Here is a 25,038-nt window from a genome sequence, read left to right as displayed (position 1 = left end):
AGTTAACCTGTCTCACCACTATGATTGCAAACCACGGTCGTTTGGACCGACGCTTTCAATGCAGTGCTGGATCGGTGCGGAGACCCTTCTTCAACCCCGGGGCCAGTGGGTTGGCATGAGTACGAGCTACGGACACCCGAACCTACGCCTATGTCACCGAGCCTCTCACTGGCACTCGTACATAGCGTGGCACATAGGGCTTCAATGACCCAATCTGACCTTGGTGCTACCCGAAGAGAACGGCGACACCATCTGCTTGAATTTCCATCCATTGCCAAGTCTGAAGTGACGCCAAGCTTGCTGGACATCAAATCAACCGCATAGCTTTCGATCCTTAGAAAGTCAGTCTTTTTGCCCAAATTTGGTCTTTTTGATCGAAGATCCACTTTCTCTCGTTCCTGGTTTGATGCCGGCTCGGGGCGGAGCCGCTGACATAATCCCTTTTGTTGACCCCCGAGTCGATTCCAGGAAAAAAAGCCGCAAGCGGCGCCGTCGAGGAGGAATCGACGCCATCCGATCCAAGTCCTTTTTGGCTGAATTCTACGCGGCCAAAAATTGTCTCTTGGCTTGATCCTACGACCGCACTCGGGTTGACTGTATCGCTTACATTTCTGCTCTTGCGAAGGCGCAAGTGCACGAAACCTCTTGTCGGAGCCTCTTCAGATCCGAGGTGTATATGCGCGGAAGATACTCGTCACTGTCGTCAGCACCATGTGGCTCATTCAGCAGGCTCTCGAGTATGGCGCGCCGTTGTTGTATGTTCTGCAATGCAAATTGTACACTTCTCACTGTGGATTTTTGTGCTGACCAGGCTTCATAGTCTCATATCTTCCCCTTTGACGTCGTATCTGGACCAGATCCTCAGCATTCACCGGAGCAGGAGCTCGGCGGGATTCTCTCTCGATATTCCTTTGATCATGCTCGTCGCGTCGATTCTCAAGTAAGAATGATTCCCTCCATCATCTCGATACAGCGTTGCATCGATCGAGATCGTGGATGCCCCAAAGGCTCGAAAGTCAATGAGTTCCATAAAGTTGACGCACAACTTTAGAGTTTTCTACTGGTTCGGCGAATATTATTCAAAGGCTTTGCTGGCCCAGGCAATCGTGATGGTAGTGGTGCAAATCGCTTTGCTCAAGGTGGCTTTGGACAATCGACCTGCTGTGGGCGCAAGGAATGGGATTGAGCATGCGCCATTCACTGGTGGCTCTCCCGTTGGTTTCCAGCGGCCCTACGATTTCTGGCAATGGAGAAATACCAAACCGTAAGTACTTTCAAGTTCGTCAACGTGGGTCTCGTGCTTTATTGAGCTTATACTCAACTTCTTTGTCAGGTACTGGCTGTTCCTTGCCTACTTCTTCGCCGCCCTATTTGTCCTCCATCTGACTCCTCTTTCCGAGTCCGCGACCTACATCAGCACTCTTGGTGCGGTTGGACTCGCCGTCGAGGCTGTCCTACCCCTTCCACAGATCATCGCAAACCACCGTTCCGGATCGTGCAAGGGCTTCAGAGTCTCGGTCATCGCAGCCTGGATCCTGGGTGACGTGATGAAGATGAGCTACTTCTTCTGCAGCCAAGAAACCATCCCATGGTCATTCAAGATCTGCGGTATCTTCCAGTGCATTTGTGACTTGTATCTGGGCTTCCAATACTGTCTGTCCGTGGGCCTCATCCCCCGGACATTCATCCCTTCCTCGAGTTGGGCTGCTGGCAGCTCAGTCAACCGGGAAGGTCGTTGGGGTCAAGAGGAGAAGGACATTCGTATGACTTGAAATAAGACGCTTTGCAGACAAAAAGCCAAATACTATCAAATACTGCATCCAGTGTAAATATGCGGAACCGATCGCGCCATCGCAGAACAATTAATGAGTCTTTTCTATCATCTTACCAACCCTGAAACCGTATCAATGTAAAGGCCGTACCAGGCTCGCAATTTCCCGCACCTTGTCGTGATCGGCTTTCTTGACAGCCCGATGAGCCTGAAGTCTTGTGGAGCCGACGAGGTTCACAACCAGAAGCACGCTGTGGCAACTGGCCTCCTTTGTAGCAGCCCATTAGTATTTTTTTCATCATTCAAGGTACTATGAGTAATCACACCTAGGTCCATAATCTCCTCGGGCTTTAACCCATTCAGACTCTTAAAGAGTTCAGCCTCCTCCCGTCTGCTAGACACCTATCGATAATTATACTGGCGTTCGGAGTAACGTCACCATCATGTACGGTTGCCCGCGGTTGATTAGTCTGATCTTTTTCTTGTGTTTTGTCTCTCTTCCTACATAAGAATCCCGAAGGAATGCCAACCACCAACGTTCCCGTACGTTAAAGTCCATGTTCCGGAATTGCACACGCTCTCTGTTATTATCCGAGGATTTAGCAGATTCTCGAATTTGGTTCAGCAATTCTCGAGCTTAGTGCAGCGAGTTGCTCGACGAAGCTCGAGGATACAGCGATGCTCTGTTCCAAGGCTGGGAGGACCGCCTCCCAGCCTTGATGGTATCGTGCACCCTCGTCGTTGGCTAGGATACGTTCACGCTTTACCATTCGAACTGTAGCAGACTGGGATTCTCGGGTGGCCTCTTCGCGTAGCTCGGACAGCGTGTTCTCTTTGTCTACCATTTTCGACACAACGAGTCGCATGTTACCAGTTGTGGGCTGCTGTATAGTTGCATGTCAGTCTTCTTGAACTGTGTGATCCTATCATGACGAAGAGAGGACAAGATGATTGGCGTTACCGGGGGAGGCAGTGGGATTTTGTCCGCCTGTGGCAGATTAATTTTACTGCTGCGAGTGGTTGTCATGATGAATTTAGGGCTGTGAGTATGCGCAAGAAAAATGCGTTCTGTTGATTTTGATGACGAAAACCAAGGATAGGATAGCGAAGCTCTGGGGGAAGAGGGAAAATGTTCGAAATGGATTGAAAATTGTCGCTGGATTGGAGCGACTTGCCTAGCACAAAATCCATAAAGATGGAGTCATAAGTGCCAAAGTACTTAGTATTGTCTTTTACCTCGAATGAGCGATGGACTCGTGGGCCTCGAATGGTGGTTCTGGCGGCAACAAGACGAAGTGCTTCCGCTTCACTAATCATGACACTACTGCCACCCTTCATGATCAAATTCTCCAAAAGCCGCACAACTGGCGTTTCTCCTAGCTGATGGAGGACTGGAGCAGTTACGAGAAGGATTGTCAAAGCCTCATTTGCAACAAGAATCAAGATCTTTTCCATCCAGTGGAAAGGGTCCATGCGGCTCACGGCTTTGTGGCTGGGTGTGGGATACTAGTAAACTAGTAAATGATATTCGGTGACTTTGAGAAAATACATACACCGAATATTGGGTGTATAAATGGGTTCATTCCAGTCAGGCAGATCACGATGAGATTGATAGTGGTTCAAGACTGCAATCTGTATAAGGACCTGGTAAGGGTGAAAACTCGCGTTGACTTGGACAGAGGAAGAAGCTCAGTGCTATACTGCTAGAGGTTTAGTGATTCTCTGGTGGCGAGGGTGCGGCAGAATAGATGGGAGGACGAACAGTCCGATCTATCAAACAGTTCTACTCTCGGTGGAGTCAACATCGGATGAAGTTACTATAAACAAGTGTAAATACCATCCCTTGAAGGCCTAGACGGACGGGCTTGCTCCACGCACAGTAGTGACAGATTGACAGTATCACAATACCATATCGTAAATAATACAACGCTGCTTCACAGAGAGCCCGCGCTTTTCGGCGAGCAACAGGCGTAAATTACAAAGCTATTACTGCCAAGCCAAAGCGAAATAGGATTAGCTCCCTCGGCCCACTTTAAGTATTATCTCGGAGGTTACAGTAAAAGTCCACAAAAAAGTGAGTCTCCTCTGCAGGGCGCTTGTCGAGAAGCATGAATGCGACTTGTATAGTCAGTCTGCAGATGGGCTTGTGCACTGAGACGTTTTCGATCACCAATCACGGCCACTGATAGAACTTTCAAGGGCCACTTACTCCTATCTCAAGGGGCTTGATTCAACCTGTTAGTTGTTGCTGGAAAATTGGATGCTTTAGTAAGAAGCCTGACGATTGATAAGCGTCCCGAGGTCGACTCCCGACTGGTTTGTTCATCGTCTCTCTTCTGATGATCCCATCCTTCGAGAACTATTGCGCGACAAACATAAAGATGCCTCTTGACGGAGTGAAGAACATTGTGCTGGTAAGTCTCCTAATTTCTGTCTAAATGCCACATTTTGCGCATCAGGCTTTGCTCAAGTCCAACCCTCCTGGGACATTTTTGCCCCAACTTCTTGGGGCAAAACGTGCTTATCGATAACAATCCCATGAGGGGCAAACAAGATGCAGCTGCAATATACGCCTGGAAACTCTATGCATTGAGTAAGAGCTGAGCAAATCACCGATTACAGGTCCTTTCTGGAAAAGGAGGCGTTGGAAAATCTTCCGTGACACTCCAGCTAGCGCTCGCATTATCGCTTCACGGCAAATCAGTCGGCATCCTCGACATCGATCTGACCGGCCCCTCCATACCCAGACTCGTTGGCTTGGAGGACGCCAAAATCACGCAATCACCGACCGGATGGCTTCCTGTCCCGGTTCATGAGGCGGTTGTTGCACAAAATGACGATGAGCCTTCATCCGAGAAAAAGACTCGAGCCCGTGGCTCCCTTCGCTGCATGTCTCTTGGCTTCCTCCTAAGAGATCGCGGCGACGCAGTCATCTGGCGCGGACCGAAAAAGACCGCTATGATCCGTCAATTTCTGTCAGACGTTGCGTGGGGACCAACAGACTATCTTCTTGTCGACACACCACCAGGAACGAGTGACGAGCACATTGCACTGGCGGAACAGCTTCTCACACTATCCACGACGGATGCTGCCGTCGCGACACAGATGAATTTGCCTCGCCTTCAGGGCGCGGTGCTGGTGACGACTCCACAGGCTGTTGCAACCTCGGATGTGCGCAAAGAAGCCAATTTTTGTGTGTGAAGACGAGCATTCCGGTTCTCGGGGTAATAGAGAACATGTCGGGCTATGCTTGTCCGTGCTGTGGCGAGATCAGTAATTTGTTCTCCAGTGGCGGTGGAGAGGTTATGGCCCAAGAGCTGAATATTCCGTTCATGGGTCGTGTTCCTGTTGATGTGAAGTTTGGGGAGCTGGTGGAAGGAAACTTGGAAGTTGAAACCGACGATGAAGATGATGATGAGGATAATTTAAAAGACGGTGGAGAGAAAACTGCACAGAAAGCGAGTCCGGCTGAGCCTGATACAAGACCGCTTGTGGAGAAGTATCAAGAAGGTTGGTCATATACTCGCTTTGAGGAGTTTGCGCGAACTATTATCGCAAGTGCGTGAGGTTGGCAATGTTATTTCGGGTGGATGATGTCCCCACCAAGAGTGCTTGGGGGTCAAAGTGGACGAGTCTGAAAGCGGGAGGACCGAAGCCAGGTTGTTGTTCGTTTATCAGCCAAACGCACGCTAAAGGCTGCGTGCTGCATCAGCATGACGGGAGCGTTCAATATTAATTCGATTTGTGGATACGTGGGCTGCGACACCGTACGTCTGCGATTTTTAGCGATAGAGGTCCAGTGACACAGAATTAATTCGGCTGCTTTGATATCCGTTTGATATCCGTTCAAAGACTTCAATTTCCCTCAATTTCCATCAAGATTCAACAAGCTGATCACTTCATATCTACCAGATCTTCATACATTATACATCATTAATCGTGAAATAAACATGAATGTCACACGAATGTCAACTTCGAAACCGAACCTAAGCCGCAGGCAAAGAAGTTTGCTCTTCGGCGGCTTGTCTGAGCATAGCTCGCAGACGATCCTCTGCGGACCTGAACTTAGGCTGCGAGTGAGAATCCGTTCCTCCATTGTGTAAATTCAGCCATCCAAGCATTGACTGAATGAAATTGATTTTGGTCCAGCCGTAGATTGAATCTGCACCATCCACTGTACGGCGTACATGATGGTGTACCCTTTGTTCAGCACTGCGACGCCGCTCATTGTCCTGCGCATCGAGGTGAACTTCCGAGACGAGAGCGTGAGTGAACATATCATGCTGTGAGGTTGCGGCATTTCCTGCAACATCGTATTGGCCCAAGAGACTTCGACCAGAAGGCCCTGCTCTAGTTGGGTATTCAAAAATTGTTGGTAAAGGTACCTCTACAGGTCTAGTAGCCAACGGTGGCTGCTCAACGACGTTGGCATTACGCGCTGCCACCAAGGCTGGAGAACCTGCGCTCCTTTCTGGGACGGTCTCTGCGTATTGAACGTTTCCGAGGTAATAGAAGAACTTCAAGGATTGAATTTCTCGTGAGTCTCCTCCGATGATCGGTCTGTCTTCCACCATCATGACATTTTCATCGGCGGCTCGATCTGCGTCCATTGCGCTCGCTTCATTGACCGGTCCCAAGCCTCCTGCCGAAGAAGCGCGAATCTCGCCTAGGGGGGCAATGTGACTGTCATACTCATTGGACAGACTCAGCTTGCTTCGGCCGCATATCTCAGCGATGGAGTCCAGCGTACCGGTGATATCAGCATCGATGGCCTGCAGTATACTGTCAATACTGAAGTCTTCATCAGACGGTAGTGGCGGGCCCGGCGCTGCAGGCAAAGGCGATGTCTTGGACCGAAAGAATGGAATCAGTCGACGGGGAGACATGACCGGCAATCTGGACGTCAAGGCACGAGCTTCATCGCTGGTGAAAGCTCGGACTAGAACGGGCTGTGAGGGAGCGGCTGTCGGCCGCGTTGATCTGGCCTCGGAAGCCTGACCATCAATCTCAGGCACGGACATCGGATCTGGGTCAAATGTCGACTCGATCTCCGGAAAGGATTCATATTGTCGCCAGAGAGTGCCATATGCCGGGCCTGGATCGCACTGCGATTCTGACATTGTTGTACTCATAGGGTATCCTTGAGACCAATCGCGCCGCCCAGAAGACGTAGCTGACGGTCGTTGGCCTCTTCGAGAAGCTGGGGTAAAATCAACCTCCATTAGTGCCGGAGTGTTGCGATGCTAACAGGATGCTGGAGACCCAAATGCCCTGTTTGGAAGACAGACTTGAAGAAAGATAACGCAGTAAGAAATAGAAAGATCATTGATTGCAGATAATATGCGATTGCATGTAGTACCGAAGTAGAGCTAGAAGAGCTTTACTCAAAGTTGCCCAGTGTTTGTGGTGATTTGGTCACCACATAGCATAGTCAAGAGTCTGTTCTGCGGGGAGACGATCTATAGCGGTTGTATCATCTGACAGTCTTCATACAAGATGCTTCATATCTTGATTCGTATTGCGCAGACACACAGATGCTGAATGTTTATTCGCCGAGTCCTGCCAAAAAAGACACAGAAGGCAAAGTGGTTACAGAAGAGAAATGGGATGGGAGTCAACTTCAGAAATATCACATCGGAGGGGGGGAAGAGATGCGGAGGCGCCCAATCTGCTTGACGGGGCCCAGTCACCGGCCAAATCCCCGCCAAGACACAACTGGCTTGGGCGTCAAGCTCCCCCACCGCTTGGACACTCACCCGCATTGCGACTCTCACCAAAAGAGCGAGGTGTGCACGCATCATGGATCGATTTCAGGTAGGTTATTTGCAGCGACAAAGTTCAGTTCCTCTGCCGCGAAACATGTGACTGAACACACTGGCCTAGCTCGCCGACTCGGACGGAACGATCTCCGACTTCGACGAGGATCACTCCAGCCTGCCTTTCCCCGAGCCGCTCTCGCGCGCCTCCTTTCTGGGTGATAATTTCGACCCCGCAGTCTTCCTCTCGTCCTTGAGAAATCGTCATCAGACACTTGAGGATCTTCGGCAAGAGCTGCGCCAGCTAGAACAAGGATTGAACAAGGAGCTACTGGACCTGGTCAACGAGAATTACCAGGACTTCCTGTCCCTCGGCACCGCGTTGCGCGGCGGAGAAGAGAAGGTTGAAAGCGTCAAGGTTGGCCTGCTGTCATTCCAGCGAGATGCACAAGGACTGCGAGACAAGGTAGACGCCCGTCGCCAGGAATTAGAGGGTCTGTTGAATGAGAAGAGACAACTCCGTGCTCAAGCAGATGTCGGCAAGGATCTGTTGGTCTATGCCGATCGCATCGAGGAATTGGAGTATCGACTCATGATCGCCGATAAGACTACGCCGAAGGAGACCGACTCGGCTGACGCAGAGTCATCCTCGGACTCAGACACAGACCTCTACGGCAGCGGCAGCGATGACAGCGATGCGGAGAATGAGGACCAAGGCACGGCTCCCGTGTCACCCAAACGCTTAGAAAGGCACGTTCAGGCCTATGTCTTTCTAAATTCGATTGCCAAAAGAGTGGGCGAACAACATCCATTCCTACGCGCGCAGCAACCGCGCGTGTCCAAGGTCAGATCCACCATCCTACTGGATTTGAAGACCGCCTTGGAACGGGCTGGTCCCGCAGGTGAGGCTCGAGACGCACGGACTATGGCGGTTCTGCGCCTGTACGACTTGATGGGCGAAGATGTTAGCGCTGTCGCGGCGCTGAAGAACCTCAAAGTATAGAGCTGCGCTGGCATATCTTCACTATAATCACCATTTGTGGAAACTTGCGCGCAAAACTTCGCATAGCGCTGGCGTTGGGGCAAAAATGAGAGTCTCAATTGGACAATAAATATAATACCATGATACACCATGTCCTTCCCTTGAAAAAACAAAATATCTGTACACGCCAAAAGGAGACAAGTCAAATGAGATCAATTACAGGCCGGTCAGGGCAGAGGTTTCGGGTGAGTTGTCGGTCTTGAACTCGCCGTTCAGGCTGAAACCGGGGCCGTTTGTCGAGCTTAGAACCTGTTATATATTAGTGCCCGTTTAAATTACCCAAGGCAAATTCTCCGAGACTAACCACTTCATAAACTTGCTTGTTTACCCGATCAGTGAGCCCGGAAGCGTCCTTCTTGATCTGCTCGATGGTGGTGCGCAAGTTGTCGCGCAACTGTTCCGGGGAAAATGCCAGTTGGCCGATAGGCAGCCGAATGACAGCATCACGCTCGCGATAAACGGTACCACCACGCAACATTTCCACACGAGAGGCCACATCTTCCACCACGGTACCGGTTTTCGCGCTGGGCATGAGACCACGGGGACCCAAAACACGACCCAGGGCGGCCTTGTTCAGAGCTGGCAAACTGTCCGGGTGGGCCAGACAACGGTCAAATTCAATCTTGCCCGCTTTCACAGCCTCGAATACCTCGTCTTCTCCAACAAGCACAGCCCCTGCAGCAAGCGCGTCCTTGGCATGCTTTGATCCGGGAGGACAAATGACGCAGATTCGGGACTCGGTCTGGACCGCATGGGGGAACCTGATCATGTTTCGGATAACCGGTCCGTCTCGCCTTGTGCGAAGGCGAATGTGTACTTCGTATTTGGAGGTTGTTGGTTCGCGACCAACTTCGACAGCTCGAAGGTATCTGCGAGGAGGATGGCATATTAGACTAGCCGCATATTCCACACCGTTTCATGATTATGCCTCGGCTTGACGCAAGAGAGACCGCTTACTGCATCGCATCACAGAGAGCAAATTGCTCCACATCCTTCAGGCTCTTCTGACGGAATTCACGGGGACCCTTTTTGTCGGACTTGCTTTCCTTCTTCCCCTTGCCTCTGGCTTGAGGATTGCTCTTCGCACCACGAACTTGCTGGAAACCTGACAGGGCCGAGCCGATTGATGTCTGACGATAGACCGGTCGGCAAGACGATAGAATAGCGCGTGCCGCCGCGGGTAATACGGTGCCGTAGGACGACATAGCGAGTGGGCGTTGACTGATCGGAGCGTCGGAGTCGTCAACGGAGCCCGATGCAATTATTGTTTTCTGCCGGACAGCTCTCTCGGCGCCGGAAGAATATGACACCGACCGCCGCCGGTTGACAATGACTGCCCCTCCAAATTATTCGCCGTTCACTGTCTTTTGGTACAATATCTGTCAAACAGCCCACCATGGCTCAGGTTACTTTGAGCGTTGCGACCAAGGCCAGCCATGCTGCTGTGCTCCCTGTTGTCTTGATTGCAACCTCTATTAACGAGGCTTGCCCTACCCCCGTGATCGACATCAAATACGAGAATACCGACTTCCTCGGCGAAGGTGATAATAAGCAGGTCTCGCAACTTTCGTCTGCTGGAAAGTCAGCTTTCGGCACTGTCCCTACCATTGAGGAGCTTTGCAACCAGTTCCCCTATCTGGTTGGTAAGGAGGCTGCAGTAGTGAGTTAAAAGCACTCTTTTGACCCTGCCCTGCCCGTTCGCCCGGCTTCTACGAAGCATTGACTCGGTTTCATCTGACTGACCGTTTATCTTGTGCAATCAGGAGAAGGAGTGGATTTCACAGCTTGACAACTTCAATACTCTCGACTTCAAGGCACTCGACCCCGTCCTCCAAAAGCTCGATACGCACCTTCTCCTCCGCTCCTTCGTTGCCGGCTATGCTCTGTCCACCGCCGACATCGCATTGTGGGGAGCTCTTCGGGGTAACCGTGTTGCTGTCGCTGCGTTGAAGAAGGGTGCCTTGGTCAACCTATCCCGTTGGTATCGGTTCATTGAGGAGCTTTGCCCGTGGACCGCTAATGTCGTCGAGACGCTGAATTCGGTCACCCGGGACGCCAAGGTTGCAAAGTCTAAGGCCGGTGCCAATTACGACATTGCCTTGCTCAACACCGATAAGGGCGTTGTGACTCGTTTCCCTCCAGAGCCATCTGGGTATCTGCACATTGGTCACGCCAAGGCCGCTCTTCTCAATGACTACTTTGCTCATGAGAAGTACAACGGCACTCTGCTTCTTCGGTGAGTACCTCTCTCAAGGCCACGTTTTCGTCAAGGTCGCTGACAAAACCTGCAAGCTTCGACGACACAAACCCCTCAAACGAGAAGCAGGAGTTCCAGGACGCCATTGTGGAGGATCTTGCTCTCATGGGCATCAAGCCTAACAAGGTCTCTTACACTTCGGACTACTTCGACGAGCTCTACGACTACTGTATCGAAATGATCAAGAAGGGACATGCCTACGCCGATGACACTGAGAAGGAAACCATGGCTGCTCAGCGTATGGATGGAATTCCCAGCGTGCGTCGCGATCTTTCAGTCGAGGAGAGCTTGGCCCGCTTCGAGGATATGAAGAATGGCACCGAGGAAGGCCTGCGTTGGTGCATTCGTGCAAAGATCTCCTTCGATGACAAGAACAAGGCTCTCCGTGACCCTGTCATCTACCGCTGCAACCCTCACCCCCACCACCGGATCGGCTCCAAGTGGAAGATCTATCCAACCTACGACTTCGCTTGCCCTGTTGTCGACTCTATGGAGGGTGTCACTCACGCTCTGCGTACCATCGAGTACCGTGATCGCAACCCGCAATATCAGTGGATGTTGGATGCTCTCAACCTCCGTCATGTACAAGTCTGGGACTTTGCTCGCATGAACTTCATCCGCACTCTGCTCTCCAAGCGCAAGCTGACCAAGCTTGTCGAGAGCGGTGTCGTCTGGGGCTGGGATGACCCTCGTTTCCCTACTATTCGTGGTATTCGCCGTCGTGGTATGACTATTCCGGCCTTGCGCGAATTCATCCTGAAGCAGGGCCCCTCGCGAACCATCACCCTGTTCGACTGGGCTCTCATTTGGGCCACCAACAAGAAGTACATTGACCCCGTTGCTCCCCGTCACACCGCTGTTGTGAACCAGGATGCTGTCAAGACAACCATTACCAACGCCCCATCACTTTTCACCGAAGAGAAGCCACGCCATGCCAAGAACGCCGCCGTGGGCATGAAGACGGTTACCTTTGCTCCCAATGTGCTTATGGAGCAGGTTGACGCCAAGTCCTTCAAACAGGACGAGGAGATCACCCTGATGAACTGGGGCAATGCCTTCGTCCGCAAGATCACCGCTGACAATAACGGTACCATTACTCACCTTGAGCTGGAGCTCAACCCCCAGGGTGATGTTAAGAAGACCGAGAAGAAGGTGACTTGGTTGGCCGAGACTCCTGACCTTGTCCCCGTTGAGCTGGTCGACTTTGACTACCTGTTGAAGAAGGACTCCTTGAGCGAGGACGACGTTCTCGAAGATGTTCTCAACTATGACACTGAGACCCGTGAGCCCGCTTTGGCTGACAGCAATGTCGCCCAGTTCAAGGAGGGTGACATTATGCAGTTCGATCGTAAGGGCTTCTACCGTGTGGATCGCGCCTACAGCCCTGGTTCTCCTGCTGTCTTCTTCAACATCCCCACTGGCAAGGCTAAATAAATGACTACGCTTGATGTGATGTAATTATGAAAAAAGTACGCTTGTGCTATGACATTTACGGGGTGACATAACTTCGCTTCAAAACCGGAAATACAATGTGAATATTTCAAATCACGAGCCCTTGATGAGACTTACCTCATTTCACTTGTTTTTCACTTGTTTGAAGTAAACAGGTCAAGCGTATACGGGCTGAAATAGCTGGAGTTAAACTTTTAGCTGGGTTCGGAAACAGTACTCGAATCTTTTCTACTTCTGACATAACGAAAGTGAAGGCCCCAAAGTTCGCTGATCTCTCCCAGTACCACATTGTTCACTCCAGGTCCTCCTCTTCCTTGCTAGCCGAGAGAAAGTACCGACCCTTTGGCTTATTTGGCTCCTCATATTCGATTGTAAGCCGAGCGAGATGGCCCAGAACATTCTCGATTTTGATATCACCCTTGCTGCGTTTCGCACGTCCAAGGTTATCAAGCCACGAGATTTTGTTGAGAATGAAGTAGGCTAATGCGATCACAATCTCAACCCCAAGTGAGTATCCCCAAATCCGCACTACGGTCACGATATCTGTCCATCCGTCCGTGGTCTCGACGAAGCTGTCGCGAGGATCAGTGACCATGTTCTCATTCGTGAACCAGCCAAATAAACAGAAGAGAGTGGCCAGAATGTCTACTCCCAGAATCGCGGACACCAATTGAATGGATGGCCAGGTGTCACTTCCGCGAGTCACAAATATCAACCAATTCTCCGTCAATGCCACTTGCAAGAAAACGACCTCTTGGATGGAGCCCCAATTCTGAATGACACCCCCTGATGGAAGAAACATGGAGGCACGGACAACCCAAGTACCCAGTGCAAGTAAGACACCAAGAAAGACCGAGATGATCCAGATCTTGGGGAGCTGCCACTCCACCGGACGCAATTCGAACGACGCATGATCGTATGCAACCGCAACTGTCGCAAGGTCTGCAAACAAAGCCAAGAAAACGACCAACTCGACACGAATACTCTCATTGAGAATTATCATAGCCGTCACAAGATAAATTTCAAGGTGCAAACAGAGGGCAATCCGATACTGGATATAGGCCTTCATCCGATGGAAAATCTGGCGAGCAACCTTGATCGAGTCAATGATTGTAGATAGGCCAGGCTCCAGGAATACGATATCCGAAGCAGATTGAGCGGCTTCTGAAGCTCCTTCAACCGCAATTCCACAATCCGCCTTTTTCAGGGACGGCGCGTCGTTAACACCGTCGCCGGTCATCGCGGTCAAATGACCGCGTTCCTGGAGCATCTGCACAACCTGGTATTTGTGTTCTGGAAAGACCTCCGCAAAGCCGTCTGCTTTCTCAACAAGGTCACTGGCCATCGCACCACTAAGGCCGCCATGAATAAGCTTGTCAGAATTATACACCTTGGTGCCGAGGTTCAACATTTTGCATGTTTCTCTAGCAATTGCAATCGCATCGCCAGTGAGCATTTTCACGCTGATACCAAGGTTTTGAGCCTCACTGATTGTCTGTGCGGTGTCCTCTCTCGGCGGGTCGAACATTGGGAGCATTCCGAGTAAAGCCCAGTCTTCGCCTTCTTTCCGAACTGCAACACCCAAAGAGCGGAAGCCACGGTGGGCGAATTCCTGGGCTTTAGCCTTGTACACACTCGCTAGTTCCCTCGAGCATTTTGTGAGCTGAAGCACTGCTTTGGGGGCACCTTTAGTGCAAGTGTATCTGATTCCATCACAGGTCGCAACAGTCACAATTCGTTTTGATACGGGATCGAATGGGGTAAACTGCTCAGTTTTCCACCCACGTCGCAAGATTTCTCTCGCCTTAGGATATTGACGGAGACTCAAGATTGTGACCTTATCAATCGGATCCAACGATTCCACATTATGTGATGATGCAAGGGCAGCAACCGCGAACATCCAGTCCACATCGACGCCCTCAGCCACAAATGGTTCTCGAATACTCAATTTGTTCGCGGTCAACGTCCCAGTTTTATCTGAGCAGAGTATGTCAACTCCCTATCGGCTATTATTCAGCTCATCGGCATTCTTGGTATACAGGGCAAACTCGATGTTGAACTTACCGCCAAAGACTCGATTGCCGTTAGCTTCTGCACAATGGCCTTTTTTTTAGCGAGGTATGCCGCACCCACAGCCATGGTTGTAGTGGTCACAACGGGAAGACCAACAGGAACTCCAATGATGAGCAAGGAAAGCGTGTAATGGAGTAGGGTTTGCTCGCCTGGAGACGCAATTGGAAGATTTCGGTAGAATCCACCGATCCAGGCAGCGAGAATCCAAGCCATCACAAGAACTAGAAGCGAGATTCCGATTCTGTCCATCACAATTTCGAAGTGTCCTGCACCTTTAGCAGATTGGACCATGCTTGCAGTACGACCAACAAAGGAGGTCTTTGCACCAGTTTGAACCACTGCATAAGCCTTTCCACGCTTGCATCCAGTTGTGTAGAAGACTTTGTCTCCCATGTACCGATCCACAGCCAAAGATTCACCAGTTATAGCTGAATGATCACATGCGAGAATAGGATACCCACGCTTTCGGGTACGATGTGGTTTTGGCTCGTCAGCGCCTCCGTCTTCAACAACCCCCTGGCCTTCCTTGACGTTTTGACAGGCATTGTCATTCTTGGGTGCAGCATCAGAGTCGTCAGAATCGGACTCTCCATCAAGACTTCCTTGTTCATGAAGCTGACAGAACTCTTCCCAGCCATTTACGTCGTTGTAGTCGCAGATGATTTTTGCATCTGCTGGAACTACCTGACCCTCACCAATGACGATCTACTTCCGAGTCAGAACGCGTCCCTTCACAAGCCATTCGAAAGGGGCATGAGAGATACACACCACATCGCCGGGGACCAATTCACGAGCCAGAATCTCTTGTTGATGGCTGTCACGAATGACAGTTGCCCGCATGGCAATATCGCCTTTCAGACTTGCGACCACGTCGGCAGCCTGCTTCTCCTGATACCACCCAACGGAGGCGTTTAAACAAAGAATGCCAATAATGACCCCAAAATCAACCCAATCCTGAAGTCCAGCAGCCAGCAGTGCTGCAAGTTCCATAACTGCATTTAATACTTAGTAGGAAGTCTTTTATACCGGTATCAGTAGCCAAATGCGGACCTGGGAACATACCATAGAGAATAGGTCCGCGAAAGTAAGACAGGACCTTTGCAATGGGATTCTCCTTCTCTGAGACCAGCTCGTTCAAGCCAGATCGGTGACGGCGCTGGTTGACTGTCTCACTCGATAGACCCTCACGAATATCGGTGATGAGCCAGTCTTCTGGATACTGACCTGCCTGGTCCTCTGCATGCTTGGTCCGCACCTTGCGCTTTACCCATGGGGCATACCATACGCGATGTTCTTCAACCTTGTCTGCCTCTGACTGCACGGCACCAACTTCTCGATAGGTCGAAACATATTTGACAAGTATTCCATACTCATCGAGAGAGGCCGTGTCATTACGTAGTGAAGCTCTTGAGATGCGCGAGCTTCTTCTAGTCCCCGTGTCTTCAGTAGCGCCATGGTCTGCCATCTTAGTGATGAAGATGACGCTTTGGAGATATCTGTTTTTCTGAAGAGTCAACTCAAAGAACGTGATCTCACTGATTGAAAGATCTTGTTTGTCAAGATTATGGAAAATAAGCGCGGAGAAGTGATGATGGAAAAAGAAGGAGCGAGTGTGGTGCAATCTCCAAAGTCACGGGATCCTCGACAGCGAAGAGTCGACCTCATAGGCCCATCAACCTCTTTGGCTTAGTCTGAATGTCACTAGATGTGCCAGCAAAGTTGGCTCGGGATATTGATATGGCCAAAGAGATAAATGTCGAATTCCGATTCAGTTCGAAGGTTACCTACCCTTTGCGAATTACATGGTTTTCAGTAGCCCGGACTGGAAGTGCTCATCATATCGGCCTAATACGTCTCTGTCATCACCTTCGATCAAATAAAATGCCTCATACTGACGTCTCTTCGAAGTGCCGTTTACATCTGGGAATAAATGTACGCAGTATGCACCAGGTCTTCATAGCAGTCTCCGCTCGTGGTTGCATCGAATTCAACGCAGGACGGTACATTTCACTATTAGAGCAAACGAGCTGGCAGGTTCCCTGGATGGCCAGCTGTTGTGAAGCTGGGCCCTGGTACAGAAAACCCTCCATCGATAGAGAGTAATATCAAGGCTTCCTTATACGACGGGGCAGATTGTTAGCGACGACAGCATACTGGATGTTTTTGGTGAGCAATCAGAGAAGCTTGCATGTCTGGGTCCAACGTGCCGGCTGGGCCGTATTGCAAGAATACGCGTTCCGTGTCAGTATCTCTTACTCTTACAACGGAGCTGACCGGGGGATAGCAGGAGTTGTTGATCCTCTTGAATTGAGATTGTGTCACTCTTTCAAGTTGATGCGCTCAATTTGGAAGAGTCCACTGATCGTCCCGTGGCGCCTGTTCCGTGGCGATTAGCGTCTCCAGTCACGTCCACCGTGTGGGTCGTCCCGAGCCGATAAGCACGGCACTTGAAGTTTGTAGTTACAGTTGCCGGCGATCCAGTTGCGGAATCCTTCAAGCACGTCAGAATTTGCCATTATCCTAGAGCACTGAGGCGGATCGCAGATACTTCAGCAGCGATCGCTTGGCCTAAAGCTGGATCACGGAAAAACATAATTGAGAAATTTAAATATTTAGTAGCAGTGGATTTCGAGACTCGGAGCCGCAATATGAAAGCTAATTGCGACAGATATTATGGTTAACAAGGGTATTACAAACATGCGATTTCATCAAGAGCCATCAGGTGAGCTTCTAAATGATCTCGACGCCACGAAAACAAATGGACATGACACATTTTGACCTCTCAAAGGCCGATTACAGCGCTGCGGGCAGAAGCATTCTTCATAATCACGACGAAAACCTGCAGAAGCTCATGACTGACCCAAATCCCATTGGTGTGAAAGGCCTCGCGTCGCCGTGCAGAAGTTGAAGTTTAATTTGATCATCCTAGAAGGCATGGCGACGAGCATGCCGAAGAACACTTGCCTTCCTGAGATTGTTCTTGAGGCGCGAGGTGACGGTATTTGCCTGTCGCAATCCTTGCAGAAGGCCCAGGAGATCCTGGCCCACAAGGTTGAGTGAACCCTTGCTGGGAGAAGCTTTCCCAGTACCCTCCTCGGTCCCGTTAGTGGCTTGGTCAGAGGGAACAGGATCGGAGCCATCAGCAGGAGCATTTGAACCGTTATTATACTCAGAGGTATCGTTCGTGGGCTTGGTCTCGGAGCTCGTGGAAGTAGCCGAAGATGAGGTGGGAGTCGAGGCCTTTGTTGTAGCGCTCGCGACGACAGTCGGTGACGCTTTGGAGACCGACGTCTGAGTTTCGGAACTGGTGTCAACAGGCGAAGAGGAAATAGAAGCCGAGTTTTTTGTTGCGGAGCTCGCAACAACAGGCGGAGACGGTTCAGAAATTGAGGCTTTTGTCTCAGAACTTGCGACCCCAGACAATGACGGGGTGAAAGTCGATGACTTCGTGGTCGAGCTTGCAACGGCAGGCGATGGCAGGTCGGAGATAGAGGCCTTTGTCTCGGAGCTCGTAGCGTTAGGCAAAAACGAGACAGAAGTCGTGACTTTTGTTTTGGAGCTCGTAGCAACAGGCGACGACAGGTCAGAAAGCGAGGCTTTTGTTTCGGCACTCGTGGGCGCTTTCTCTGAGGAGCTCGTCGAGGTCGACATCGGAGACGCAGGCGCATCGGCTGTGTTGGGTGCAGCTGTGCTCATGGGAGCAGCTTCTGGCTCTGCGGTGCTTGTCGTGGTCGCTGCTGATGTCTTTGATTTCGAGCTCGTCGTTGTGGACGAGGTGGTGGCGGGGGGTTCGTGGTGGTGTTGGTTGGTTCAGGACCATTGGACGATGAGGCAGACCCAGAGGATGAGGAAGAGGAGGACGCCGAGGCGGGTGTATTGGAAGATTGCGATGTCTCCGAGGTGTTAGTGGACGAAGGAGTAGTGGACGAGGGAGCAGACGTCGCGGCCGACGCCGCGCTGGACGACGACGAACCGGAATCAGGCCCACCAAGCGCCTTGCGCGCACTCTCAATAAACCCAGTATTCGCGTAGCCTTGGGTCATATCCCACATCATAACACCGCCGAAGCTTTCGAATTTCTTTGTATATTCGATAATCTCGGCAAGTTTGGCGGCTGGAACGTACCCGGTGCTAGCGGCAGTTGTGTCGGCGGGGACTCCAAGCAGGACCTTCACCTTTTTGTTTTGCGAAACAGTTTTAGCCCAGTTATCCCAAGTCTCAAAATTATACTGTGAGCTTGTCGAGTCGGCGTTGAAGTTGTTGACACCGCAGAAGTTGTTGTAGAATTGGACAAAAACGGCGTCGATAGAGACGGGGCCGTTCAGGATATCCTTGTCTGCCTGATCAGGGTAGGGGCACTGGGGAGCAGCCGTCAAGAAGTATTTCTTGCTGGTATCCTGATCCATCAAAGTGCGCAACTCGGTGGCAAACGTCGCCATATGCGTGACGGTGGCCTCGAAATCAAAATCGAACCCATCTAGAGTGGCATTCCCGAATGGCCGAAGAGCGTCGGATCCCGCTCGAGTCGGGCCAAACGTTTCCCACATCAACTTGGCACCAGCCTTTGCATCCGCTTCTGATTTGAAACCACCTTCACTGTATGTTGCACCACCAATGGACAACAAGATGGTCTTGCCCTTTTGCTGGCAGGTCGTGATATCATCTCTGCAAGATATTAGATTACTTCTTCAGTCCACGCTTCTGCCTGACTCACCCAATTTTTGAACAATTCTTCAATTGGGTTCCTGGGAAGACGTCGCAATCCTGACTGGTGACTGAGAAATCAACCTCTGGAGCGCCTCCAGGCCCATTGATCATCATGTCGAATGCAAGTGGAATAACCTGCTCAATCAGTTAGATTTGCTCCCTCTCAGTATCGAAAGTCCTGGCTCACGGCTTACATCGATATCTTTATCTAGATTTCATTGTCAGCGCACAGACACGTCACTTATTCAGAGCTCTAAAAGACTTACTATCGCAGTAGTAACCCAAAGGTTGTTGAACCTGCCCACCATTTCCTTGCAGTGAATTTTGTCCTGCAAGAATGACAATTGGTCAATATCGATGCTCTTCACACTGTGATCATGAGTTGCTATCATCATACCCCAGTACACAGCGATGTTCTTGGCCGAGTTCAAATCAAGCTTTGCTTCCACGGATCTCAGACTGGCCAGCAGAACTGATCCGAAAAGATACTTCCGGCGCCCATGCATTCTGAATGGCAGAGCTTATTAAACTCGCAGATGCTTGATCCTAGTTCAGCAAATTACCCGTCGGGAAAGGATAATCGATGGGCGACCTCTTGAAGCTTTTCGATGGACGAACAGCAGCCGACTCAAATCGCACGACCGCAATGTTCGGGAGCTCAAGGCCTCAGTGAGCTGGCCTTGTTAAATAACATTGCAACGAGATGCACTCGCATGCACTCCACATGCCATGAATCAAAACAATGGCTCGAGCTTCTGCGCCGTCTGAAGGGTGATCGGCAGCTTCGCGCGTGGTTCGATCCACAAACATGTATTGACCCCACGACAGGTCGAAGTGCCCCCATTCAGAGCCATTAGGTTCCCTGTTCAAGCAAATAGCCTTTGAACCGATATGGAAAGAATCCTGGGCTAAGGGGTTTCATTGGAGTGCCTTTGTTGTAAACAAGCTCGCCTTCATTCCCGGACGGTTGTCAGGGAACTTGGGGAAGGGCCAGGCGTGGAATGTTCCTACATGTCAAAAAGCTGCCGCTCAGCATGCGCTCTAGACTCGGGATTCCCCTCATTGAGCGTTTTCTTGGTGTGTGCAGGTAAGAGAGCAGTTGGCTTAAGAACCTCCCTGCTCTAGTCATCTGGTTCTGGGCGGATGCCTTCTCGCTTTCCGTGAGTACTCTGGTGACATTCCGAGGAATTGAAGAGGTTGTGGTCCGCGTCCACACGGCCCTTGGTTGAAGCCAGGGCGGAAGACTCCAAGCTCGGACCATGTCATCCTTCTCTTCAAACGTCCAGCGCAAACACGAGCTCTTCAAACAAGTAGCGACAGAATATTCGTTTCAGTCGAAGATTGTGGCTAGGTAGGCAGAGAGAGTCTCATCTTGATGTGGTGGTGGGCTTTCAAGGCTGCCGAACAAGTTTAGAGGGACTGTCCAGCGATGGAAGATCAACTACCTAATCGGCAAGCCGCGGAACCACTTCCGCGGCGTGCAGTAAACACATACATACTTCTGAGTGCCGTTTACTCTCTAAGCCTATGGCGGTTCTTAGAGGCCATCTCGGCATCAATTATGTGCAATCCTGAGACTATCTAAAGGTAGCCACTCCTCTCCCCTCCTGAATCACCAAACAATTATCGTGTCAACGGAGGCCTGCAATAAGACGATCCCTGGCGTGGGGCTATGATTTCCAGCAGACAAGTCCTTGTAGGAAGCCTTGCAAAGTCTACTGTGAAAACCCTCGCATAAGCTATCTGCTGACAACGAGAACCACCCAAATGATAAGCCTGTACCTACTATTCAGTACCACAGATGGTAGCATAGGTGTTTAGCACGGCATCGAAGTAAAAAGTATACGCGGTCCATGCTGTAACTACATCTCGAAACCTGCCGAGTTCCAGCTGATTGGAGATTCTTCTTGCAGGCAGTTCGGGCAGTATGCTTCTTACCTGATTAATGCCGAGGTGGCCTCTAATCATCGCCATCCTAGGCCTCGCGCGAGGTCTCGACATGTAGGGGTATAACTTGGCAGTACCTATGGTCTACGGTCCTACAGTATAGGTCGTTGAGGTTGTAGAAAGAGTTCTTGTATCCAGAGTATGAGACGGTGTCTATAAGAAAATCAGACTTGAGATGTTTAACGTGGGATACCAACCACGCGCCGCACAGCCTCGTCGTTGCTCATCGCAGTATCAATAACACCCGCCACTTTGAGTACATCCACGACGCCTTCAATGACCTTGTGATCGACTCCGCGAGTATCATTAGTAAACTTGACATCCTTGAGCCACTCCTTAGCATCTTCCTCGATGTAATGACACCCAAGCTCCCCGGTTCCAAGCAGCGTCACAACTTGGCTAGTGTTCGCTTCAAACTCTTGAATGCCTTTATCCAATATCTGAAACAATTGCTGTAAACGCGAATCCTGCTGCGGGTCGGGGAACACAGCGGTAGAAGCGACGATCATCCATGATGGCCAGGGCGTGAAGATTTCTCCAATCTTCTTCAACGGGGGGTTCGGCTTCTCGGAATTTGGGTGGAAGAATGGCTTGGTCGTGAAATGCTCCCACATGAAGAACTCGGCGGTGGGGTTGGCCTCTTGGTCGAATTTGGCTTCATCCTGACCTGTCACGCCATTTCGAAGAGCACCAAAAGGACCCAGTGGTACGGTGGTCAAGCCGTCGGGTTTCCAGCCCTGTTGTTGAGCGAGAACAAAAGACATGACATGAGAGCCGCTGGACAGCCAGAATTAATCAGCTTTTCCTTGCTCACCACGACCCGCCCATGGTTTGCAGCTTGCAAAAGGTGACAAAATGCACATACCTTCCCAGTCGGCTGACACCGACTCGCTGATCCTTCAGGTCTGGCACACCGTTGATATTGTCGCGGTTGCGACCGGTCACAACCGCCCAGCGTAAAGGATTGTCTACCCAGTGACCAACGACTTTGTATCCTCCCTCAGCCGGGTTCTGAGGTTGAGTCTTGCCGGTAAGACCTGCAACCCACCCCTCAGTCAAGCCAATAGCGAGATCGATCTCATTGCTACGCAGCGAGGTGATCATATGTCCCGTGCCGGAAGGAAATGGAATCAAGGTAACTTCGCACGACAAGGCCGATGCACCCGATGAGCGGAGTGCCAAGTGTAGAGGCGTCAAATAGTGTTCTATTGCCGAAGGCAATCATTCGAATCAGCATATATCCTTCTCTCTCAAAAGTCTCTCTCTCTCTCTCCGCCGCGCTTCAATGCACATCCACAGCATATGCGCCTCGTTTCGGGCAGTGCACACGGAGAACATACCTGGCACGTAGCCGATGCGGATTCGAGGTTTGGCGGTCATGTTTGCGGCTGTGTGTCTCTGGATGACAGAGATTCAGAGGTACGAGAGGCAAATCGACTCGGTCCTCCGAGATGATCGTTGTGACACTTATTGATGTAACGTCCTCCGAAATCGCGGGGTGTGGACCACCGCATACGCGGGGCCGGTGCCGAATCTCTCGCGGGACTCGAGCGGGCGACATATTAATGACAACGTCAGTTGGTAATCTACTATTTACTAGTAGTGTGACCGTGCTGGACCTAGGCTTTCTCCTCCGTTAGACGAAATTCTCAGCAGGAACCCCCCTCGCTAAGATTTACCATTCAGTCTGAGTCGTCTGAAAGCTGTCCATTTTCATTGGAATAATCGGTGAGGTGTTGTGTCATTAGTCTATTCCAACAAACTTATAAGGCGCATCAGTTTTGGATTCAAGGATTGCCGACGGACCGCCTGGTATACATAAAATCGAATCAACCAGCTTCGCGTTGTGCCACCACGACCCTGCAAGACCAACATAGAATGAACCAAAGGACCTCTCAGCCTTGGAACAGAAGATCGACGTGCAAAATTCGAACTTGGCCGAACAATTCGCTGTTCAAAATTTAAAAAATAACCGAGTTATAGACCTAGATCGCAGCGTAAGACTCGAAAAGCGCTAAACTGGTAGTCAAAAACAGACCGCTTAGGTAATTCCAGTCTATGTACTAGTTACATAGTTACCTCAATGTACGGCAACGTTGCTGGCTTATATTTCCTTCAAGGTTCTCGTAGAAGAGAAGGCGAAAAGGACAAAAACAAGATCAGAAATCAGGAGATCGTGCATGGAGGCGATGTCATTTCGGGCGCCCGCATGTTACGGATGGATACACAGTATGGTCTATGGAATCGTTTCGTGGAGAGCTAGTAATTCGTAAATTGCATACCCATGGCTAATCCTTTGGATGTAACTGTATGGATGTTGTTTTCTCCACGACGCCACACGTCACATCAGAGACTGTCTTCGCAGAACATATGCGTCAAGTGTTCAAGTCCATTTCTGGACTACCACGCCGCCTCGCTTAAAGTCCGGCAGATCAGCAAGAGCGACGTTCCGATCGCTCAATTCCTTGCTCGGGAAAGTAGTCATCAACACCCACCCACGGCCACGAGCGTCAGCGCTGGCAGCGGCGACAAACTCGTAAACATCTCCGATGGTGGCAGTGGTATTGAAGCGGGAGCTCAGTCGAGTACCATCTCCCAACCGAATCTGCAAGGTGACGGTAGGTTGCGATTCATCCACTTGAGGCTTGACGACCTCTGACGCCGAGGCTTGGGAAGGAGTAGCGGCAGCCGATGTTGCAGCGGGTGGCTGTGTACTCTGGACACCGGGCGTGGGGCTCCCCAGGCGCTGACCGACGCCTGAGAAGGGCTTGTACTTGGGCTTGGGCTTCACATATTTCTCTTCGTGTTGCTTCAGCTCGACATCCACTTCCTGTCCAGCTTGCACGTTCATGATTGTGAGAGGGGCGCGACCCTGACGGATACCCTCCAAGATTTCGGCGTTTCGGGGGTCGTCGGTGCGATAGAGCTCTCCGTCGTCGACGGAGAATCCATCGGCCCAAAAGTGAAGAGTGCGGTGAACGCGCTGAGGGCGCTGTGATTGAGGCTCGGACGGGGCCTCAATCACCCGGCTCGGAGCATCGTCGCCACCAAGAGTTCGGGCGGTTCCAGTGAAGTAAGAAGGTCGAGACTGAGGCTCATCTGAGGAGGGAGGTTGCGCTCTATTATCAAAAAGGGTTAGCACTTCCGTCTCCACTCGGGCAATTACCCTGATCGCGAGTCCTTACCTGCGTGCCTTTTCCAAGATCTTTCGCTTCAAATCGTCAGGGTTCTGCACCGCCAGGCCTGACTTCTCACCACCTGCGAAGAAGTCCTGGTCTTCCGAGCCATCTTCCGAAGAAGAGTCACCGCCACTTGCTGTCGCAAAGTCGCCAAGTGTAGCGAATTTCTTCTTCGGGGCACTGCGTCGACTAGACGAAGAGGCTTGAGGAGCTGCGGACGACGAAGCTGAGACGGGCTCTCCACTCAGAGTCCGACCACTGCCAGAAGAAGTCTGCTCTGTGTCTAATTTCTGCCCTCCAACTGTGCTCGTTTCCTGTAAAGCTTCGTCCTGGTCTGCGAAGTATTCAGTTACTGCGGCTTCAACATCCCATGCGTTCGCAGAGAGATAATCTATGGCCTATCACAAAAGATATTGAATTCAGTATGCTGGCGCATTAGTCAATGATCGAAGTAAATCTCACCTCTGGGGGTTTTGTGCCTGTCATGTTGCAGAACTGAGACACGACCTCATCGTGCTCTGCGGGGTTGTAGTCCATATTTGGGGTATCGAATGGACGGGCCAGGGTAAAAGAGCGATGGAAACGGAGTGGTATGCGTTCCAGATGATGCGACGCAGAAAGCTCGTATGGCTTGTGATAGCAGGGGTGGAATGGGAAACGATGTTGGTGAATGAGATGGTTGTCAATAATCAAATCGAGCTGTGGTAGCACTGCTAGGCAAGTACCGGGTACGTCACTCGCAATTGGTCCACCGGAGCGGAGGATCTTCCGATCTCCCTTGTGGATGCCTGAAGGCTGAAAACGCAATGAATGTACAGTTGAATGTAAGTAGAAGTGAAGGGCTTGAATGCCAT

At 51.0% G+C, this 25,038-nt stretch overlaps 11 protein-coding genes across 11 annotated transcripts; 4 read left to right on the top strand and 7 right to left on the bottom strand.

Annotated features, from left to right (window-relative positions):
• Positions 1–711: 711 nt before the first annotated feature.
• N7539_000370 (PQ-loop repeat-containing protein) lies at positions 712–1,772 on the top strand (the record flags this gene model as incomplete). The annotated part of the gene is made up of 4 exons (XM_056929974.1): positions 712–755; positions 821–940; positions 1,052–1,264; positions 1,334–1,772. The coding sequence occupies 4 exons, from the start codon at positions 712–714 to the stop codon at positions 1,770–1,772; spliced, it is 816 nt and encodes a 271-aa protein (XP_056794267.1).
• Positions 1,773–2,370: 598 nt separating this feature from the next.
• Positions 2,371–3,244, bottom strand: N7539_000369 (Aminoglycoside phosphotransferase; the record flags this gene model as incomplete). The annotated part of the gene is made up of 2 exons (XM_056929973.1): positions 2,371–2,655; positions 3,008–3,244. The coding sequence occupies 2 exons, from the start codon at positions 3,242–3,244 to the stop codon at positions 2,371–2,373; spliced, it is 522 nt and encodes a 173-aa protein (XP_056794266.1).
• Positions 3,245–4,152: 908 nt separating this feature from the next.
• Positions 4,153–5,337, top strand: N7539_000368 (Cytosolic Fe-S cluster assembly factor cfd1; the record flags this gene model as incomplete). Its single annotated transcript, XM_056929972.1, has 3 exons — positions 4,153–4,185; positions 4,394–4,968; positions 5,061–5,337. The coding sequence occupies 3 exons, from the start codon at positions 4,153–4,155 to the stop codon at positions 5,335–5,337; spliced, it is 885 nt and encodes a 294-aa protein (XP_056794265.1).
• A 420-nt stretch (positions 5,338–5,757) lies between these two features.
• Positions 5,758–6,993, bottom strand: N7539_000367 (uncharacterized protein; the record flags this gene model as incomplete). Its single annotated transcript, XM_056929971.1, has 1 exon — positions 5,758–6,993. One exon carries the CDS (start codon positions 6,991–6,993, stop codon positions 5,758–5,760), a length of 1,236 nt encoding a protein of 411 aa, XP_056794264.1.
• A 577-nt stretch (positions 6,994–7,570) lies between these two features.
• N7539_000366 (uncharacterized protein) lies at positions 7,571–8,530 on the top strand (the record flags this gene model as incomplete). The annotated part of the gene is made up of 2 exons (XM_056929970.1): positions 7,571–7,585; positions 7,655–8,530. 2 exons carry the CDS (start codon positions 7,571–7,573, stop codon positions 8,528–8,530), a joined length of 891 nt encoding a protein of 296 aa, XP_056794263.1.
• A 195-nt stretch (positions 8,531–8,725) lies between these two features.
• On the bottom strand, positions 8,726–9,774 carry N7539_000365 (mitochondrial 54S ribosomal protein uL1m; the record flags this gene model as incomplete). The annotated part of the gene is made up of 3 exons (XM_056929969.1): positions 8,726–8,818; positions 8,874–9,438; positions 9,527–9,774. The coding sequence occupies 3 exons, from the start codon at positions 9,772–9,774 to the stop codon at positions 8,726–8,728; spliced, it is 906 nt and encodes a 301-aa protein (XP_056794262.1).
• A 191-nt stretch (positions 9,775–9,965) lies between these two features.
• N7539_000364 (glutamate--tRNA ligase GUS1) lies at positions 9,966–12,260 on the top strand (the record flags this gene model as incomplete). Its single annotated transcript, XM_056929968.1, has 3 exons — positions 9,966–10,229; positions 10,333–10,805; positions 10,862–12,260. 3 exons carry the CDS (start codon positions 9,966–9,968, stop codon positions 12,258–12,260), a joined length of 2,136 nt encoding a protein of 711 aa, XP_056794261.1.
• A 310-nt stretch (positions 12,261–12,570) lies between these two features.
• On the bottom strand, positions 12,571–15,816 carry N7539_000363 (putative plasma membrane H(+)ATPase; the record flags this gene model as incomplete). Its single annotated transcript, XM_056929967.1, has 4 exons — positions 12,571–14,277; positions 14,343–15,056; positions 15,120–15,343; positions 15,414–15,816. The coding sequence occupies 4 exons, from the start codon at positions 15,814–15,816 to the stop codon at positions 12,571–12,573; spliced, it is 3,048 nt and encodes a 1,015-aa protein (XP_056794260.1).
• A 1,460-nt stretch (positions 15,817–17,276) lies between these two features.
• N7539_000362 (glycoside hydrolase family 18 protein) lies at positions 17,277–19,564 on the bottom strand (the record flags this gene model as incomplete). The annotated part of the gene is made up of 6 exons (XM_056929966.1): positions 17,277–18,064; positions 18,124–19,016; positions 19,066–19,193; positions 19,253–19,266; positions 19,325–19,387; positions 19,456–19,564. The coding sequence occupies 6 exons, from the start codon at positions 19,562–19,564 to the stop codon at positions 17,277–17,279; spliced, it is 1,995 nt and encodes a 664-aa protein (XP_056794259.1).
• A 1,620-nt stretch (positions 19,565–21,184) lies between these two features.
• On the bottom strand, positions 21,185–22,385 carry N7539_000361 (uncharacterized protein; the record flags this gene model as incomplete). The annotated part of the gene is made up of 3 exons (XM_056929965.1): positions 21,185–21,782; positions 21,871–22,210; positions 22,346–22,385. The coding sequence occupies 3 exons, from the start codon at positions 22,383–22,385 to the stop codon at positions 21,185–21,187; spliced, it is 978 nt and encodes a 325-aa protein (XP_056794258.1).
• A 1,003-nt stretch (positions 22,386–23,388) lies between these two features.
• N7539_000360 (protein phosphatase regulator SHP1) lies at positions 23,389–24,721 on the bottom strand (the record flags this gene model as incomplete). Its single annotated transcript, XM_056929964.1, has 3 exons — positions 23,389–24,124; positions 24,191–24,582; positions 24,647–24,721. 3 exons carry the CDS (start codon positions 24,719–24,721, stop codon positions 23,389–23,391), a joined length of 1,203 nt encoding a protein of 400 aa, XP_056794257.1.
• Between the last annotated feature and the right edge of the window lie 317 nt (positions 24,722–25,038).

This window comes from Penicillium diatomitis (genome assembly GCF_028827545.1).
Source record: "Penicillium diatomitis strain IBT 30728 chromosome Unknown utg000001l_segment0_segment0, whole genome shotgun sequence".
NCBI classification, from domain to species: domain Eukaryota; kingdom Fungi; phylum Ascomycota; class Eurotiomycetes; order Eurotiales; family Aspergillaceae; genus Penicillium; species Penicillium diatomitis.
This window is presented reverse-complemented; position numbering and strand designations above follow the sequence as displayed.